At 39.7% G+C, this 17,335-nt stretch overlaps 2 protein-coding genes across 4 annotated transcripts; one reads left to right on the plus strand and one right to left on the minus strand.

Annotated features, from left to right (window-relative positions):
- Nucleotides 1-540: 540 nt before the first annotated feature.
- Nucleotides 541-11,878, minus strand: LOC117762580 (ubiquitin-conjugating enzyme E2 Q2-like). Of its 2 annotated transcripts, none has more exons than XM_034586981.1 (13): nt 11,540-11,878; nt 8,619-8,723; nt 7,465-7,587; nt 7,310-7,366; nt 7,050-7,202; nt 5,402-5,486; nt 5,253-5,313; nt 5,078-5,168; nt 4,934-4,992; nt 4,144-4,192; nt 3,926-4,021; nt 3,002-3,068; nt 541-2,890 (listed from the first exon to the last, which is right to left on the minus strand). In XM_034586981.1, the coding sequence occupies exons 1-13, from the start codon at nt 11,696-11,698 to the stop codon at nt 2,859-2,861; spliced, it is 1,137 nt and encodes a 378-aa protein (XP_034442872.1). In that variant the 5' UTR covers nt 11,699-11,878; the 3' UTR covers nt 541-2,858. The 2 variants fall into 2 exon arrangements, with proteins under 2 accessions (XP_034442872.1, XP_034442873.1); XM_034586982.1 differs by having other exon boundaries at nt 7,050-7,199; nt 11,540-11,833.
- A 1,121-nt stretch (nt 11,879-12,999) lies between these two features.
- On the plus strand, nt 13,000-15,786 carry LOC117762579 (UDP-glucuronosyltransferase 2C1-like). 2 transcript variants are annotated; one of them, XM_034586980.1, is made up of 2 exons: nt 13,000-13,138; nt 13,949-15,786. In XM_034586980.1, the coding sequence occupies exon 2, from the start codon at nt 13,961-13,963 to the stop codon at nt 15,560-15,562; it is 1,602 nt and encodes a 533-aa protein (XP_034442871.1). In that variant the 5' UTR covers nt 13,000-13,138; nt 13,949-13,960; the 3' UTR covers nt 15,563-15,786. The 2 variants fall into 2 exon arrangements, with proteins under 2 accessions (XP_034442871.1, XP_034442870.1); XM_034586979.1 differs by having other exon boundaries at nt 13,006-13,138; nt 13,944-15,786.
- The last annotated feature ends 1,549 nt before the right edge of the window (nt 15,787-17,335 follow it).

The following is a 17,335-nucleotide window of genomic DNA, read 5'->3' on the forward strand; positions in this document are numbered from 1 at the left end:
TTCATTTTAATGCTATGCACTAAAAACCTGACTGATATTGAGTCTTCAATATGCAGTACATGTGCAGGGCTGTAAGACAGGAAACGGTACCTCTAGGTGTTAACTGTGTTACATTTATCACTTCAAATAAAAATGCTATTATACAAAATCAAAACAGTATGAAAATTGTAACAACAGTGAAAAAACCTGATGGTAGTTTAACCTGCAGTGTAAAGTGACAAGAGTGGTTAAGATTATAAAAGTGTATGTATATGCACTTTTCTAGTCTTGATGACCTCTAAAAGCACTTTTCTCATTTGCCCATTCACACACACATCCACACAATGCATCTATGTGCAGCACTTTATTTATCACACATCAATTACAAATCAGGGGCAACTTAGGGTTCAGTATCAAACCACCGACCCTCTGGTTAGTGGACGACCCACTCTACCTCCTGAGCCACAGCGGCAGTCAATTTATACATCTGAGATAAGGAACAGTAATGAAAAAATGTCATCTTGTGGTTCAAATAACACACTGAAAAGACCACAAAGGCAATAATCTTAAAATTCTTTATTCATAAACTTGATGCAAGTTTACAAATTACTGTACAAGGTCAAAATTTCTTCAAATGGAAAATGAAAAAGAAAACCAAAGCGAGCCAACGTGCCAGACTGTCCTCTGTTTTTGTTGGTGCTAGAAAATGAAAATGAGTTGACATTTGAGATAAATGAATGCTTTCAACGCACTGTCCAGTTAGAGAAGCGTGCAAGTCTCTTCACCACAGCATGACTATCAAACTCAAATCATCTCTCAGTGTACCTTCTGATCAGAGATTTGGCATTTTGGAGTGAAGGAATCACAGGTGAATAAAGACTTTTTAGCAGGGGGAAGTTTTCTGTGTCGCTAAGCAACACAGGCCCTTAACACTGAGGAGACATGTTGTTCCTCACCGCTCAGATATATAGTATCAGACATGTAACAACAGGATATGGAGTAGTGTGCTGGGGAGAAGAATTTAAAAACATTTTGCTCAGAATGTGCTTGGTGTTAAAACTGACCTCTCCAGGCACATTGCTGCGATTTGTGCAAAGATAATTTTTTTATCAGGAATAGTCAAAGATTACCCACTGGAATCTAATCTGTTTCAGAACTTGGGAGGGAAACAAATCTAAATACGACTGTGCTGCAGTCCTGTAATCAGTCTACAAAATTCCTTCCTCTCTTGAATTAAAAGAAACATGGCACGTATTATTGCAAAACTGATTATATTTCCTGTTCCTCACATCATACGAGTTTGAGAGTAAATCTCAACATCGGCGGAACAGAGTGTTAATCGATCCAAGAAAATAACCTGAAACTCGACATGTGCATGTATAGAGTCCCCTCCTAAGGATTGTTTGTTACCTGAGTTGCCATTCAAACGTGCTTTTGCAGACAGTGTCAACAAATAAACTGCAAAAGAACAAACAGATTGATACAGTGTGTGCCCTGTAGTATCGGGAGCAGCAGTACTGGTGGAGTACTACAGTATATTGCGAGGTCAAAGTTAAATGTTTCGGGTCAGTTCTTATTACACTATAAGTGATCCTTTTTTTTTGTTTGTTTCACACCCAAAGAGACACCAAAACACATCTGTGGGATATTGTGATGGCAAAGGAAGCTCTGCAAACGTTGGAAGTTTAGCTGCTGGGTGAGAAAACAAGAGGCGGCAGAGAGGGGAGGAATCCAGAAGCAAATGATGTCATGCAACATGGTGGCAGTTTCAAAATTTAAACCGAGCAGGGGCTGAAATATTACAATTAAGTGGATTAACTGCAGAAAAATCTCACATCCAAACAGATTTAATTTATTCCCTCTGTAAAGCCCATCGCAGCGCGGCACCAAATATCTTCGAGACGAGTCCGCTGAGCATCATTCTGTTAACTCTTCACATTTTCAGCATCAAACTAGCCTTCAACGTATACAGCCAAAATCAAGAAAAAGGCTAACAGCAGAGCTGAGCTGTTGCAGGGCCACGGTGTTGACAGAAATAAGGCAAAAAGAGCTCATCAGCTTCAACATAAGGTCTGTTAGAATCTGATGCCACAATGCTCATCTTACCATCGTTAAAAGATATATAGAGATTCTGAAATATTACTAATCCACTGGCCAGGTCTTCACATTAACCACGGGTGGATTTGATCTTGCCTGCGAGCATTTTGGATCTGCTCGGCCCAGTATACTTCACACATTTAAAAAAAGTAAGAGCTAAAAGATACCGAGTGGTAGGTCGTCTCAATTTAAAGATAAGCTCCTAAAATATTGAAAATTGGCTCATGTATTGTCTAGGATGCTCAAATAAAAAAAAAAAAACATTTGCCAAATAATATTTCTAAAAACAATATTTGCATTTATGTACCACTTATTTGCCAAAAAGAAAGACAGAAAGAAAAAAAAAAAACTGGTGCAGTGAGGTGCCACTTAAAGAGCTTCTGTATCAATCTTCTTTTAAAATTCCCATTTAACTGACTGTTTGTGAAGCCCAGTTTGTCAAAGCAGCGAAAGAAAAAAAAAAAAGCATTTCCCCACATTTAAAAGGGAGAAAAGTTTTCTTTAAAGACAAAAGAGCATATTGAGAAAACAGGACTAGTAACACCCATACATCCTCCTCCTCACTAAAACACTGAGGGGAAGAAGCAAAGTGACACCAGAGTCAAGTCTTTTTTTTTTTTTCAGGAGCGGGGCAAAGGAGTACTTGTCAGATGAGCCAGCGAGATGGTTTCCGCGAGAAAGATGATATATTCCCAGTTAAGTCAGACAGGGGAAGGTATTCCAAAGAAAACAAGATACTTTGACCCAAAGACATGTTTCCTGTGCATAGTGGAGGCAGCTCTTTATCCGTCCTCTTTAGGTGGTGTGTACCAGCCTGGAAGAACAGACAAAAGAAAATCGTTTGCCCACGATCTTTACCACAGTGAGTCTATTCAGCCACAATCACTCAGAAACATTAGATAAAAAATAAATATGAAACACTTACCATTCTTTTCGTGGATTTGCACAAGGGATTTGTATGACTGTTGTGCTCTGGCAAGATTGTACTGGTTCTGAAAAACAAACAATGCTCTGTAAATTTCCTGCAATGCAAGAAATTGCCATAACAAACGATGGTTCACATCTTGCTGCAATGCTGTGATTGCCCATCTCTCACTCCGCTGTCTCTTTCTACTGTTCGCAAAACATGACCAATGTAAATGCACCTGTCTCTCTAATATGCATTCATCATTTTTATGTCAATAACATCTATGAGCCTCTACTGCAGCTGAAGTGACAGATAATACACTGAAACTTCATTAGCCAAAGTTGTCTGTGTTGCCTTCATGTGGGTCTGTTCAGAACTATAAACTACAGAAGTGTGAGATTTGTCAACTAAATGATAATAACTCGGCCACCAGGAATACTAGTTGCTAAAAAAAATTATATTTAGAATATCTATTAATGTACATACAGGTTATCATTTTTTTCCAAGATGTTACGCAACCAATCGCTACTAGCGAGAGCTGCAGCGCTTCGATATTATATTCAAAAAAATGAAAAAATGTTTTTTTAGGCTGTGTCAGAATAAACTGACATGTAAACACTTAAATGGCACATGGTGAGATCACATTCACCACAAGCATGTGGATGTTAACAAGCAGGAAAAGAAGGTTGTTGCTGGTGCCAACGTTAGCCACACTCAGCAGACCAATGTGACATTCACCTGGAGACACTATGATCCGGATTACACTGTGATCAATTTACACTGTTTGAATGTTTTCTTTCTTTGAGAATAGTCAAGTAGTCTAAATTTTCATTTCGGTTGCATCGCCAGGGAAACTAGTTGTTAAAGAATATCCCCACTATTCACCTTTAGACGTGGTCAAACAACATTTTATGCAGCCTTATTCATTTTTTATATATTTACCTTATTGGCTCCAAACTGCACCCTGGCTTTTCCTTTCACCAGAGTTGCATTTATCTGCATAATGACAGATTCTATGGAATAGGCACTGCTCCAGCCCTGGAAAACACAAAACCACACAAAGCAGCGTTGAATCCACGTCCTTTGTTGGTTTTATTAAGACAAGAAAAATCACATCATAAAATGTAAGATGCCATAATATCAAACTCATGATCAAACACCTGTTTCGTGAGAAGTTCCATGCACAAGGCTCCTCCTCCTAGAACATACCTGAAATTAAAAGTTTTAAGCATGAGTATTAAACATTTTAAAGAAGATATTTACATTTGGCAAAGAAAGTATTCACATGAGAGGCTGAGGTCGGGTCTGGTTTACTTTGTCTGACTCAACATCAACTGAGATTCAGGATACATCAAAAATGATTTAATTGATGTAAAAGGTATCAACTTATTTCAAAAGGTGCACAACTCATAATTTAAAGAATCACAGCGATCATGAGAAACAGCAGTCAACAAAAAATGTGGCGACCCGGTCACCCTCTCCCCCCCACCACACACAGATGAACTGGTGCTTAAATCAACCACCCTCGAGTGGGACGCATGATCCTGACAGGCATTCTGCTTTTTGTGTCTGAACCTGAGAATTTACCAGACTACAGGCAAATGTGGAGTAAAAAATATAGTAGCCCAGCCAACGATTATTTAAAAAATGACAATACCACACCATGACAAACCTTATAATAGGGAATATAGTCACGGCTCCTACAGGCCTGATTGTGTTGGTGTATGAGTGTTGCTTTTAGTGTCAGAGATGATGATTCACAGCCAATCATTAAAAAACAAACATATTCTGGACTATGCAGTAGGATCATTACTTTAAGTCCATACTGCACCTAAAAAACAACACAATGGGACAAATGATTATTGTAACAAGTGGGCAGCACTGGGTATGACCAGCGAGAACTCTTTCTTCATGTGTGAACTGGGCAGCAGGAGATCATGACACACTCACCCTCCGGACAGCACAGGGGAAATAACCCGTACAAAAGGTGGATCAAAGGGGAAATTATCCTGTCACATGAAAAAAAAAAAATGTCAGTGTTGAGAAAATTCTTTACTCCAAAAACAAAATGAGAAAAATCATCACAAGACTCACTTTATAAGAGAAATTGAGCAGAATGTAGTCCACTCCTTCTTTTTCTTTTAAGACCTGCAAGTCACTATGCAATGGACTATCTGGGTCTACCCTGTAATGAAGAATGGCAAAGTCAAATATAACAGAATACACAATATATGGCAAAATTAAAATTGTAAAAAAAGTGAATACTTACGTCCTTAACTTGACATGCCATTCATAAAGGCTGTCATTGACTAGTTCGACTGAATAAATACCTGCGAAGTGAACGACACAAACAAAGAAGTTAACTTCAATCTGATGATGAGAACTTGGAACAATAAAAATGGATGTCCGAGTAGTCACCTGTCTTGTAACTCTGTGATCTGTAGATCTCCCTGAGTTCCTTCATTAGGCGGTCTGAGGCTTGCACCGAGCCAGAGACCGCACCCTGCAACACAGATCCCAAAGCTTTATCACACAGGTGACTACTGAAAGCAGTCTTACTCATTTATGAATGCACACAATTACACATTTTCAACATGAAACTGGATAAAACAACTCTCCCTAAGCACATATGAAAAGCTTCATGAAGCTTAGGCCCTGTTCAGACCAGGTACTAACACGTGGACAGCACAGAATATGTCTCCTGTGATTGGGTCTCACTTCCCTGCTCAATATGCAAATACACACATAGATAATTTCTGTTCACAGAAACCAACTAATGATGTTATATTATTTTTCCAGGGATATTGCTGTATTCCATACAGATGTATCAATTGCTTATATCACACAAATGTGGGTTATTTTCAAAGTCTATACTGTGGTGTGTTACTGACTGCAAACACCACATGACCAGAACGGAGGAGTTTATGATTCCCGCTGTCATCTTCTCCAAAAGCAATGAGGCTGTGTTGGAAGATGATGGGCTGTGCTGCTGTGAAAGATGAGAACCAATCCTTTTTTGCTGGGAAGCCTATCATCATTTTTTTCTTGCTGGTGCCCTCTGCAGCAGAAGCAGCAGCAACACTGTGTTATGTGAACAGAGTGAGTCTGTGATTTGTCACGATGTTACTGTTGATCTGAACATGTACAAACTGAATGAGTTTGTCAGAAGGAATAAAAGCTAAGAATTTATGTCGGGTAGCTGTAGCTTTATCCTGTAGTAAGAGCTCAGTTACAATTTCCAGGTTGGAAAAACTCCAACACTAACAAATCTCCGATTTAACCTTTTTATCTCTCCCTGCTCTTTTTACTAGTAAACAGCAATGAATACAACTTTTGATTCACAAGGCTGAAATCTGATCGACATTCCACATCTAATCCTGTTTCAAGATGAAAACATTATTTTGGCTGACACTAAAAAGAACAGTGTTTGGGCCTTCTCATCAAACAAAAGGTGATTATAGAGATAAACTGAGATAAACTGACTTGTCATGTTTTTGTGCTGAGTAATATGGAGACTGCTGCCAAAAGTTAAGATTCAAAGATTATGTCGAGGCTACAGCAAATCCTCACTTCTCTAATATATTCAGGGTGTTTTCAGAGATGACCTGAAGTCCAGACGTTATCCTGAACTTTTCCGCAGAGGCTGTATGTCAGAACGCAAATGTCTACAAAATGTACAGTGTGGGAGTGGGTGTGTTGATGATTTTTCTCATAAGCAGCAGATGCGAAACTGAAAGAACACAAACATGGATGAATAAGATATAACATACATGTGGAAAACGCAGACAAAGATGTCAACTCAGAAAGACAATGGCATTAGAGAGTTTTTAATGACAATGCCCGATACGACGTTTCCCCTGAATGTTCTGGAAATTTTCCTGTTGTTGTGATATCGCTGACTCGCACGATCTATCGCTGTGTTCTTCATAAAAGGCAGTTTCCCGAAACTATCAGGACGTAATTTTCCAGATATTTTCCAGAGTTCATATCTGAACAAGGCTTTACAGTCATGAAACCCATTATTTTGATAGAAAATTTGAAAAACATGAAGTGAAGGAGCACTTACATTCAAGTGATCCTGTCTATGGTTTTTACGAATTTTCTCCAAGATGGCCAGATTTTCTTTTTCTATCCCATCGTCTTCAGACTTTTTTCCATCCACTGGCTCCTCCTCTTTCATGTCATAATGGTCAAGGTCTTGGTCCAGGTCAATGTCCTGCTGCCAAAGTGTATTAAGTATGTTTAGAAACAGTATGTAAAATAAATTCTATCACTAATATATAAATGATATGAATCCACTGAAGTGTCAGGGCTACATATAGGCACCTCTCCCATTTCTTCCTCCTCCTCCTCTTCAGATGTCACCTCATCTGACGGCCCATTCTATAGCGAGGAGAAAACAAAGTGAGCCGATAGACTATACAGTTTGGAAATGTAAAAAAAAAAAGGCAGAGGATTTCAATCTTGCTTTTAGTTCCTACCTTTCGCTCTTGAGTGATTGGACCAGCAGGTAGTGGCTGGTCCAGCATTTCTACATCTGGATGTTGTGGCAGGTTGTAAAGACGACAGAGATCACAAATGAGCCGCTTCAGCTGCTGGAGGAGCTGCGGATTAAACCAGCAAGACAAAAAGTCAATAATAAAAAATAAAAAATGCAAATATACTATTCTTACAAGTTTCCACTTTGGTAGACCTGTTCATTTACAAACCAGTAAAACAGTTATGATACAAAATCTACCTTTTTTCCCCAAAAGAAATGTCTCCAGAAAAATGAGCATTGTGAGCTTAGACCAAAAAAGGTTTAAGCAATTGTGGCATTTGCAGAAATCTGTCAATACAAAAAAAATCCTTTTTGCCTACTGTTAAGCATGGAGGTGGAAATGTTAGAAATCATTTGGAGTTGTATAGCAGCCAGTGCCACAGGAAACATTGCACAGACAGAGAGAACAACAGATTACACTAAACATCGTCAAATTCTGGATGCAAATGTCCTGCAGCCAGCCGAAGACCTGAGAGTGGAAAGAGGCTGATTTCTACATCACAATGATCAAAATCAGACCTGAAAACCCATCATGAACCACTTGAAGAAGCTGAATCTGTGCGTAGATCTTGAACATGCTGTATGTGGGCAACCCAATAGCTGGGTGGTTAGGGCACGTAACACATTGGCAAAAACATGCCCTGAGCAGAAGGTCCCTGGTTTGACTCTTGGCGAGCCAAACTGTTTACTGCACGTCATTCTACTACTCTCTCCCAATGCATTTCCTGTGTCTATCAAATGAAGTCACAAAAGCCAAATAAATATATTTCATTTTCATATATTTCATATCAGTATGCTGCCAATGCTGGTGTTAGTATTGATTTAGTATGGTGCCCAAACCTTTGCACATGCCACAATTAAATAAAATGTTGCCCCTTTTGTTTAAAATCATAAAATACAAGAAGCAGCAAGTTAACATTTGAAGGAATTATTTTTGTCTTTAACTTTTTCACTTTTCCCAGGAATAACGTCAGGAAAGGGCGGTTGTATCTGACTGCATTCATACAAGTGTACCTCATAGAATCAATGTTGGCTATTTGACAGTAACATGTTGTGCACGCCTCTGTGACGCTGGAGCCACATCAGCCAACTTACCAACGTGCTGCCTTTTCTCACATCCTCTAAGCGCTCCAACACTTCAGCCAGACTGGGATCATCAGAGTCAACAAACCATATTGGGGGTGTTGAGGGATAGGATTCCTGCAACAGAGGCAACAATGGGACATGGAAATTTAGCCAGTCATGCTGATGTGTGTGTGTGTGAGGCTTTATTGCCATAGAAGCCTCATTTACATTAAATGTCAAAGTGTATTCCAAAGCTTTTAAAGACTTTAAAATCAAATGTCTTCGGACTGCTGCACACTAGCGGATTTTCAACTCTTGAACGATTTAAGAAAACGTGGGAGACCACAGACATAATGAAAAGATTTGACAGATTTTTAATCTTATAATCTTCAGAACACACACACTGGACGATTTGGCCAGAGTGTCAGTCCAAACACTTGCCGTTTGTAGGAAACAATTTCACAGTGGTGATTCCAGAGACTTGTAATCTCACAGAAACTCTCAATATCTTCTTTTTCTACTGTCCTTTTATGGCAGTTGGCAAATTACTTTTAGGTGCATTACAGCCACCTTCTGAACTGGAGTGTGGAACACTCGCATGACTTAACATGATTTCAGAAGAAAAATAAACCTGAAAGGAGGACCGACGTTGTGTTTTCTGTTTTGCAGCGAAAAATAAACAAGACAACAAAAATGTAGTCATGGCTGAGAGGGCTTATACATTTTGCACTGCACGCGCTATTGCAGGTTTCTGTCGGAGCCGACTGGAGATCAGGGAGGCTCCGACTCAATCAGTAGCATTTAGATTATTCTGTAAACTCCTCAGACTTCAGGATTATTTGGGCAGATAACCGGCACCAGGTGACCAGAAGTCGGGAACGACCCCGCGATTGTCGCAAGGGACCAATCGGCCCGATTATCCTCTAGTGTGCGGCAGCCTTTAGACCACACAACAGCCACACACTGAACAAAATGATTTGTGTGCTGCCAGCTGCGAGAGTATCTTCAGCACAAGTGGCTGAGTGATGCTCTAAAATCTTCAATTAGACTTTAATGCAGTTGTTAAATCATGTGTGGACTTCAGTTCACAGGACTAAAGACTCAGGAGGTAATTTTGAATTATAAAGCTGAAAGTCCTTCATCCAGGGGACTATAGTGCCGTGTGTAAAAAATACAGCTTCACTGTTGTGTAGGGATTGAAATACTGAATAACTGCTTTTTTAAGCCTGGACATTTTCCTGAAATTTTCCGGCAATAAGTATTTGTTAGTGGCCGCCCTACTCCACATCTTTTCAGGATCTTGCACAAAACATCAAAAAGCTTTATTCAAAGAAACTCCCATAAAATCTTCTTTGCAAGGACTATGCCTATCTCTCTGTGCTCTCCCTACACCTGGATTTGCTCAATTGTGTTAATCCAGTTGAGACCTATATTAACTACACCTTGTTCAGTTAATCCCACGATGGACGAGCAGGGGAGAAATTAAAACCACCTCTTACTTACTCACTTTTAATTTTCTAGTGGGAGGAATGTGATGTTGAATGGAGCTGTGGTTTTATCTGAGACTGTGGCTGGACTCAAAGGGGATTCAAGCTGAGTCTCAACATGACACGGTTATCGAAACATGTTAACAAGCCTGTTTGTTTGTCCCCTAAAATGGAGCATGGGTGTGTGTGTCCCAAAAGTGAGCATGAGTGTAAGTGTCCCAAAAGTGAGCATGAGTGTAAGTGTGTCCCAAAAGTGAGCATGAGTGTGTGTGTCCCAAAAGTAAGCATGGGTGTGTGTGTGTGTGTCCCAAAAGTGATCTTTAGTGTGTGCATGTGTGTGTCCCCAAAAGTGACCATGAGTGAGAGTGTGTCCCAAAAGTGATCATGAGCAAGTGTGTCCCCAAAAGTGAGCATGCGTGTATGGATGTGTGTCCCAAAATTGAGCTTTAATGTGTGTGTGTGTATGTCCCAAAAGTAAGCATGAGCATATTCTGTGTGTCATAAAAAGTGTGCATGAGTGTGCCTGTGTGTGTGTGTGTGTGTGTGTGTAGAGAGAGGATGTGGTCAGGGTTTGTGAATCAGGTCTGTGCCACCTTAACCTTAGAGATTCACCCTCCATGATAGCTTGATAGTGAGAATTCTGATTCTTATATTAGCATAGGTTTTGCACATGATTAAAAAAGATGAGTCACTAATAATTTATATAATCTGGATAAACAAGCTGGTGTTGACGTGCATACAAAGGCCCATTATATGTTATGAAAATGTGCCCAGCTCACATTATAAGATGATTTAAAAAAAATAAAATAAGCCTGATTGAATCGCAGTGATGTCTAATGCACATCCACGGTGTGTCGCATTCTACGTGGTTTAGCGTCCAGGTACGCGAGCCACTATCGTCGCCAGTTGAAGTTCGCCACATGGACCCGTCTATTTACTGAAAAGGCAGAAAACCCAGTGGCACTTAACATTCCATTAAACGGCGTCTGTGGACGGTTAAAATGTGAACGGGACATCCAGCGGGGCGTCCGCGATCATTGTGAAATAAACGTGGCCGGACAGCCGCTGTAATGCTGTGAAAGTCACCTTGTGTTCGAGCTAAACGAGGCTGAGATTAAACTAGCTAGCGTGGAGTCGGTAGAAAGTTAGATGTCGTAGTAGCGCAAACTGTAACGCAGTTATTTTGGCTAAGCTAACGTTACTCTCAGTGAAGAGGCTAGCTAGAGCTACCGCATCGTCGTTACTGCTCGACGTTTTATTGTTTTATTTTCAGAGCGGGTTTGACACCGGAGCCGCGGTGTTTGGTTTTATCCACTGGCTTATTTAAGACTTCGTGGTGGAAGGAAAATAAAAGCGAAACACTTTATTCGGGCTTGATGTGTAAACACGGAACCTTGCGCGGAATGGTTTGGTTTCAGGGGATAGTCAGTGGCTGTGGGTTTAGCCTGGCTGGCCTGGACTCACCGTGATGTTGCAGTGAATGATCAGCAGCTTCTCCCTCGTTACGTTGAACTGGCAACTCAGCTCGTCGGGTTTCCAGTCTATTATTCTGAATCGCTCGTGGTTTGGGTCAAAGATTGACTCCAGAAACTTCAGTTCGGCCTTTAGCCCCGACACCGACATCTTCTGCTCATCTCAAACCACCAGGCCGCTGGCAGGAGGGGAAGTCGGGGCGGAATGCGACCGCGCAGTTGAGTCGGTGCTCGGATCTCGCACGTTAGCGTGAGAACAACAACAAAGGGCTGGATGAGTCTATGGAGCACAATGTCACTGGTGTTGTTCACCCGCACTCTACACAACTTCAATATTCCGTCTCGAATTCTAAATCACCTTCTTGTTGGATATTATTATTACATTACATGTTTAATTTGGCTCGAATCTCCTGCTTCCAGGAGCCCAAAGAGACACGATTGTAATTGTATTCTGATAAATATGCAGATATTGTTTAATATATGTACAATATATGATATAGGAGCAAACAACATTTTTAGAACGTTTTTAGAGAAGGTGGGTTATCAATTAACCCTGGTCCTCTGACCTACAGGGGCCCCTAAAAATGAGATTATATTTTAAACTGTAAAAGATATACATTTAATATGATATATGTACTATATGAGCAAATATTTTTGATACAATTTAAGAGAAAGCTGGGTTACCAAAATAACCCTGGTCCTCAGACCTACAGGGGCCCCCAAAGACAAGTTTAACCTTTTTACTGTAAATATATAGATATAGTATAATATATGTACAATATATAAAATAGGAGCAAACAAAAAGTTTAAAGAGACGACTGGGTTACCAATTTACCCAGACCTATAGGGGCCCTTAAGACAAGATTATAATTGTATACTGTAAATATATGTTTATGATATGATTTATATACAAAATACACAATACATGAGCGAACATAACATTTATTTATTGTAAAGAGAAGACTGGGTTACCAGTAGACCCAGGGCCTCAGATCTACCGGGGCCCCCGGTACAGTATGCTATACTGTAAATATACAGATGCTATAGAAGTTATTCAATGATTGATATTGAATATATACAATATATGTGCAAACAAAACTTTGATTAAGTTTAATGAGAAGACTGGGTTACCAATCATGGTCTCAGACCTATAGGGGGCCCCTAAAAAACGATCATACAGTAAATATATAGATATAGTATAATACATGTACACTATATATACATTATAGAAGCAAACACAAATTTGTTAAAGCTTAAATCAAAGACTGGGTTGCCAATTAACCATCTGATTGCACTGGTAAAAATCGGCATTCAAAGTTGTGTACACTGATTTGACACTAGGTGGCACCACACAACAGATAATTCTGTTCGACTTACAACTAGACATGAGCTGTTGCTGTAAGCAGTGTCATGAGTTGAACACATATTTTACAGTAGGCGTCTTATCTGCAGCCCAGAGAGAACTGTGCATGACATGTAACTGCATGTCATATAGTTCATACTTTGAAGGGGAGAGTCGAAGGTGCATTCAACACTCAGAAATTGACACATTGTTGGAGTTGTATTGACTTTTCTGTACCAGTGGATTTGGGTAAGTGTTAATATAACTCAAGACTTAAGAGAATAAAAAGCTCTTTAATAAGCACAGAAACTAAAAACAGTCACGAAACATGTGTTATGTTGAAACATGGTGTGAAAATTGGAGGTATGTGTATGCAATGCTAGGTAATACTTGTTAACAGCCATTTCTATCAACGTAAGTTCAAGAATATTTGATTAGTTGTTGTTTTGAGTTTACCTGCATTGTACACATAGCCAATCGATTGACAGGATAATGTTTTGTACAACTGTTTCTACTTGGGGTACTCTTCTGTTTACATTTTAATCACTGATTATAAGTAGTTAAGGTTTAATGGCGAAGTGCTATTGATCACTTGTAGAAGAAGTATTCTTATTAATAAAACATTTACTAATTGAAAATATTAATATACAAGTAAAAGTCCTTTATTTAAACATAATCTTTAAATATGAAAAGTACTTGTTCTGCAGTAATATGTCCTCTAACAACATTGACAGACATGTAAAACCTGACAACCATTGGTTTAATATTTAGCAGTGCATTATATTTTATAAGCATATCATAATGCTTTTTTAAAGACTTATATTGTGCAAAGTAACTGGCAAATACTGTAGTGGAGTAAAATCATACAACATTAGTCTCAGAAATCAAATGGAGTAGAAGTATGTAATACCACCAAATGTAAAGGGAAATTACCTTAAAATTGTACTTGAGTAAATGTACTTAGTGTTCTTCCACTACTATATCTCATGTTATAGTTTCTGTGAACATGTGAACCAGCCGGGCAGTACTACACTGACTTGTTTTTGTTTTTCAGGTAAGAGCACTGTGATCATGAAGGTGTCTCCCTTAGCTCTGCTCACCTTTACTCTACTGTTGAATGAACTATCCTGTGCCTCTGTGGGGAAAATATTAGTTTTCCCATTGGACGGAAGCCACTGGGTAAACATGAAAGTACTCATCGAGGCGCTGCATGCCAAAGGCCATGAGGTCACCGTGCTTCGGGCGTATGACAGCTGGTACATCAGTGAAAAATCTCCTTTCTACACCTCCGTCACACTTCCAAGCACAGGTGGCTTCGAGGAAAACTTCGAAACCTTTTTGTTGCCACAGCTGGCGATCCGGCTAGAGAGTAAGTCTATGTCTCCTTGGTCTCTCATCTGGACCCATATTAAATTGCAGCGGATAATTATAAACCAGTTCTCGGAGTTCCACAAGAGAGTGAGCGAAATGGTCGTTCAGATGTTTGAAGACGAAAACCTGATGCGTTCCCTTAACGATGCCAAATATGACCTGGTTTTGACCGACCCTGGCATCGGCGGAGGGGCCATGCTGGCACGTCGTCTTCAAGTTCCCCTTGTTTTCAATGTCAGATGGACCATTCAAGGTGAAGCTCATCTTCTCATTGCTCCGTCCCCTCTGTCACACATTCCTTTCACTGCAACAGAGCTGACAGACAGGATGACCTTCCCTCAGCGTATCAAGAATGTTTTGAGTTATGTTGTCGGGATGTACACGCTATCCTGCATCACAGAACCTCAATACAAACCTGTGGTTAAGAAGTACTTTGGTCCTGATGTGGATTACTCAACGTTTTTCCTGGAAGCTGATATATGGCTTATGAGGAATGATTTTGTCTTTGATTATCCGCGTCCTACGATGCCAAATATCGTCTACATGGGTGGATTTCAGTGCAAGCCCCCAAAGCCCCTGCCCGAGGACCTGGAGGAGTTTGTCCAGAGCTCCGGAGATCACGGGGTCGTTATGATGACCTTAGGAACTTTAGTCGGCAAGCTTCCCCAAGATGTTGCCGAGGAGATTGCTGCAGCCTTCGCTCAGCTGCCTCAGAAAGTTGTTTGGAGGTATGTTGGAGAAAGGCCTGTCAACCTGGGCAACAACACATTACTGGTCAACTGGTTGCCACAGAATGACCTCTTAGGACATCCCAAAACTAGGGCGTTTGTTTGCCACGGTGGCACCAATGGAGTTCAAGAAGCAATTTACCATGGGGTGCCTGTAGTCGGCCTACCCTTATTCTTCGATCAGCCCGATAACCTCTCCAGAATCAAAGCGAGGGGAGGAGCTGTGATTGTGGACATTGCCATGCTCGATAGGCACATCTTTGCAGATGCAATAAGGGCAGTTCTCTACAACTCCTCCTACAGGGAAAACATGCAGAGACTCTCGAGGCTACACAGAGACCAGCCCATGAAACCACTGGACCGGGCAGTGTTTTGGATAGAATTTGTAATGAGGCACAAAGGAGCCCCTCACCTGCAGACACAAGCCAACAAAATGTCTTGGTTTGTTTACAACTCTGTTGATGTCATCGCTGCTTTGTTGGCAGCTGTTTTGCTTTTAACATTCACCGGCATTTCAGTTGTAAGATTAGTGTGGAGAAAGATTTTTGTTGGAAAAAAGGTCAAACCTGAATAAATGAATGAAATGTGTGTTAAATCCAATCATTTCTAGACATGATCCCGACAAGTCTCTGTGTGTGATGTTGCATTAGGAAAACTATTTTCTGTTCATAAAACATGAATAGAAAAAAGTTTTTTCTAGATTTATCCACTGGTTTAGGATTGTATCCAGTACAAACATGTGAGCGTGACTGAAGGTTCTCAAAGACAATATTAATAAAGTAAATTCTCTTTTGTTTACCAGTTTGTTTGCAACATCTTAGACACAGGAGCTTACAGGAGGAACAGCAACATAAAGTATCCATCCATCCATCAGCTTTATATCTCTGGAGTCAAAGTCCGAGAGCAGTGAACTTTAACGAGATGACCTTATGATTAACTTGTTGATTGACCAACATTCCTGTGTGTGTGTGTGTGTGTGTGTGTGTGTGTGTGTGTGTGTGTGTGTGTGTGTGTGTGTGTGTGTGTGTGTGTGTTTCTATATTGTGTGGTGTTCAAAGGAATTGTCTCAAACACACCTGGACCTGCATGTATTGTGTAATTTGTGTCAAAGCTCATCCTTGAGTTTTAAATCAGCAATTTGTCTACTTCCACGATGAACCTGAGAAAGAAAAAGAAAAGTGCATATGTAAAGTGAGAGAATATATCTATGATTATATATTAAACAAATGGTCACAAGTTGGTTGGTCAAAATAAAAACATATACTGTTTACATAAACATATACATAAACATATACTGACTTCTATGACTTCTTGGTCTGTCTCATTTTATTTGTATTAGCTACTTTTCATTTGTCCTCTTGACTGTTCTTCAATTATGTTTATTCCTGTGTACATATTAGGTATAATATTAGCATTTGCGTTTTTAGTTTATATTTAGTTTATTGTTTAAATTCTTTGTTAATGAGTTCATCTTTTTTGTTAACAAACACAGAGACTATGAGTTTATGTGTAACATAATTGAATTGCAGACCTCCACTGATAGTTTTCAAGATGTATTTCATTTGATTTTACATTTTGTTGTATTGAAATCAATCAGTTTCTTTACAGGTCCGGGTTTGAACAGTAGGTGGCAGCATAATGTTCTGCCATGGGATTGAGGAACCATGAAGTACCTTTTCCTTGCAGAGATTATTTAAAATGTAAGTATTATCTCTTCAAATATGTTATCCTACAGCCTATTGATAAATTATGATGCGATATCTCACAGATTATCAAAATGTATTAATTGTACATTTAAACTATTGTACCTGTTTCCCTGATCGTGATCATACTCAGGACATGATGTGAGAGAAACCTGGTTCCTCATATCTCTGAATGAATCCAACATTATCCAGGTTTCTGATTGTCTGTGCAGGAGCGACTCTGACTTCTATATGTCCTGGATACTTTTTCATTATTATAATCAACAGTGGCCTATCTGACATTATGTAAATTCTGACAAAGTTTAATAAAATATATCAATTAAAATCTTTCTTAAATTATCCTGCATTATACAACTTACAGTTGAAAATAGTTAACAATAGGCCCTCATTGAATACAAATGAAAATGTGTTTGATAGTTGAAACAGACAAGGAATATGCTGGTGTAATCAGAACATGCACTGTAGTAGATGAATGCAGCAAATGAATGAGGCTACTGTGTTGTAGGTGTGGGACTCCATTAGCCTCCATTAGTTCAAAGTGGAATAGGATTAAAAGTCTTCTTAAAGCCTGTGCATGTGCCTTTGAGGTCAGGGCTTAGTCAGCCTGTGACCGCTTGACCCAAGGCACAGTTTAAGACATAGTG

Source organism: Hippoglossus hippoglossus, chromosome 6, assembly GCF_009819705.1.
Source record: "Hippoglossus hippoglossus isolate fHipHip1 chromosome 6, fHipHip1.pri, whole genome shotgun sequence".
In the NCBI taxonomy this organism is placed as follows: domain Eukaryota; kingdom Metazoa; phylum Chordata; class Actinopteri; order Pleuronectiformes; family Pleuronectidae; genus Hippoglossus; species Hippoglossus hippoglossus.

Coding starts and splice junctions, on each gene's coding strand:
- LOC117762580 (XM_034586981.1), bottom strand. CDS start 11,698: ATGTCGGTGTCGGGGCTAAAGGCCGAACTGAAGTTTCTGGAGTCAATC. Junction 7,203..7,309: donor AGGAGGAAGAAATGGGAGAG/GTGCCTATATGT, acceptor ACACTTTGGCAG/CAGGACATTGACCTGGACCA. Junction 5,487..7,049: donor ATAGACAGGATCACTTGAAT/GTAAGTGCTCCT, acceptor TCTGTGTTGCAG/GGTGCGGTCTCTGGCTCGGT.
- LOC117762579 (XM_034586980.1), top strand. CDS start 13,961: ATGAAGGTGTCTCCCTTAGCTCTGCTCACCTTTACTCTACTGTTGAAT.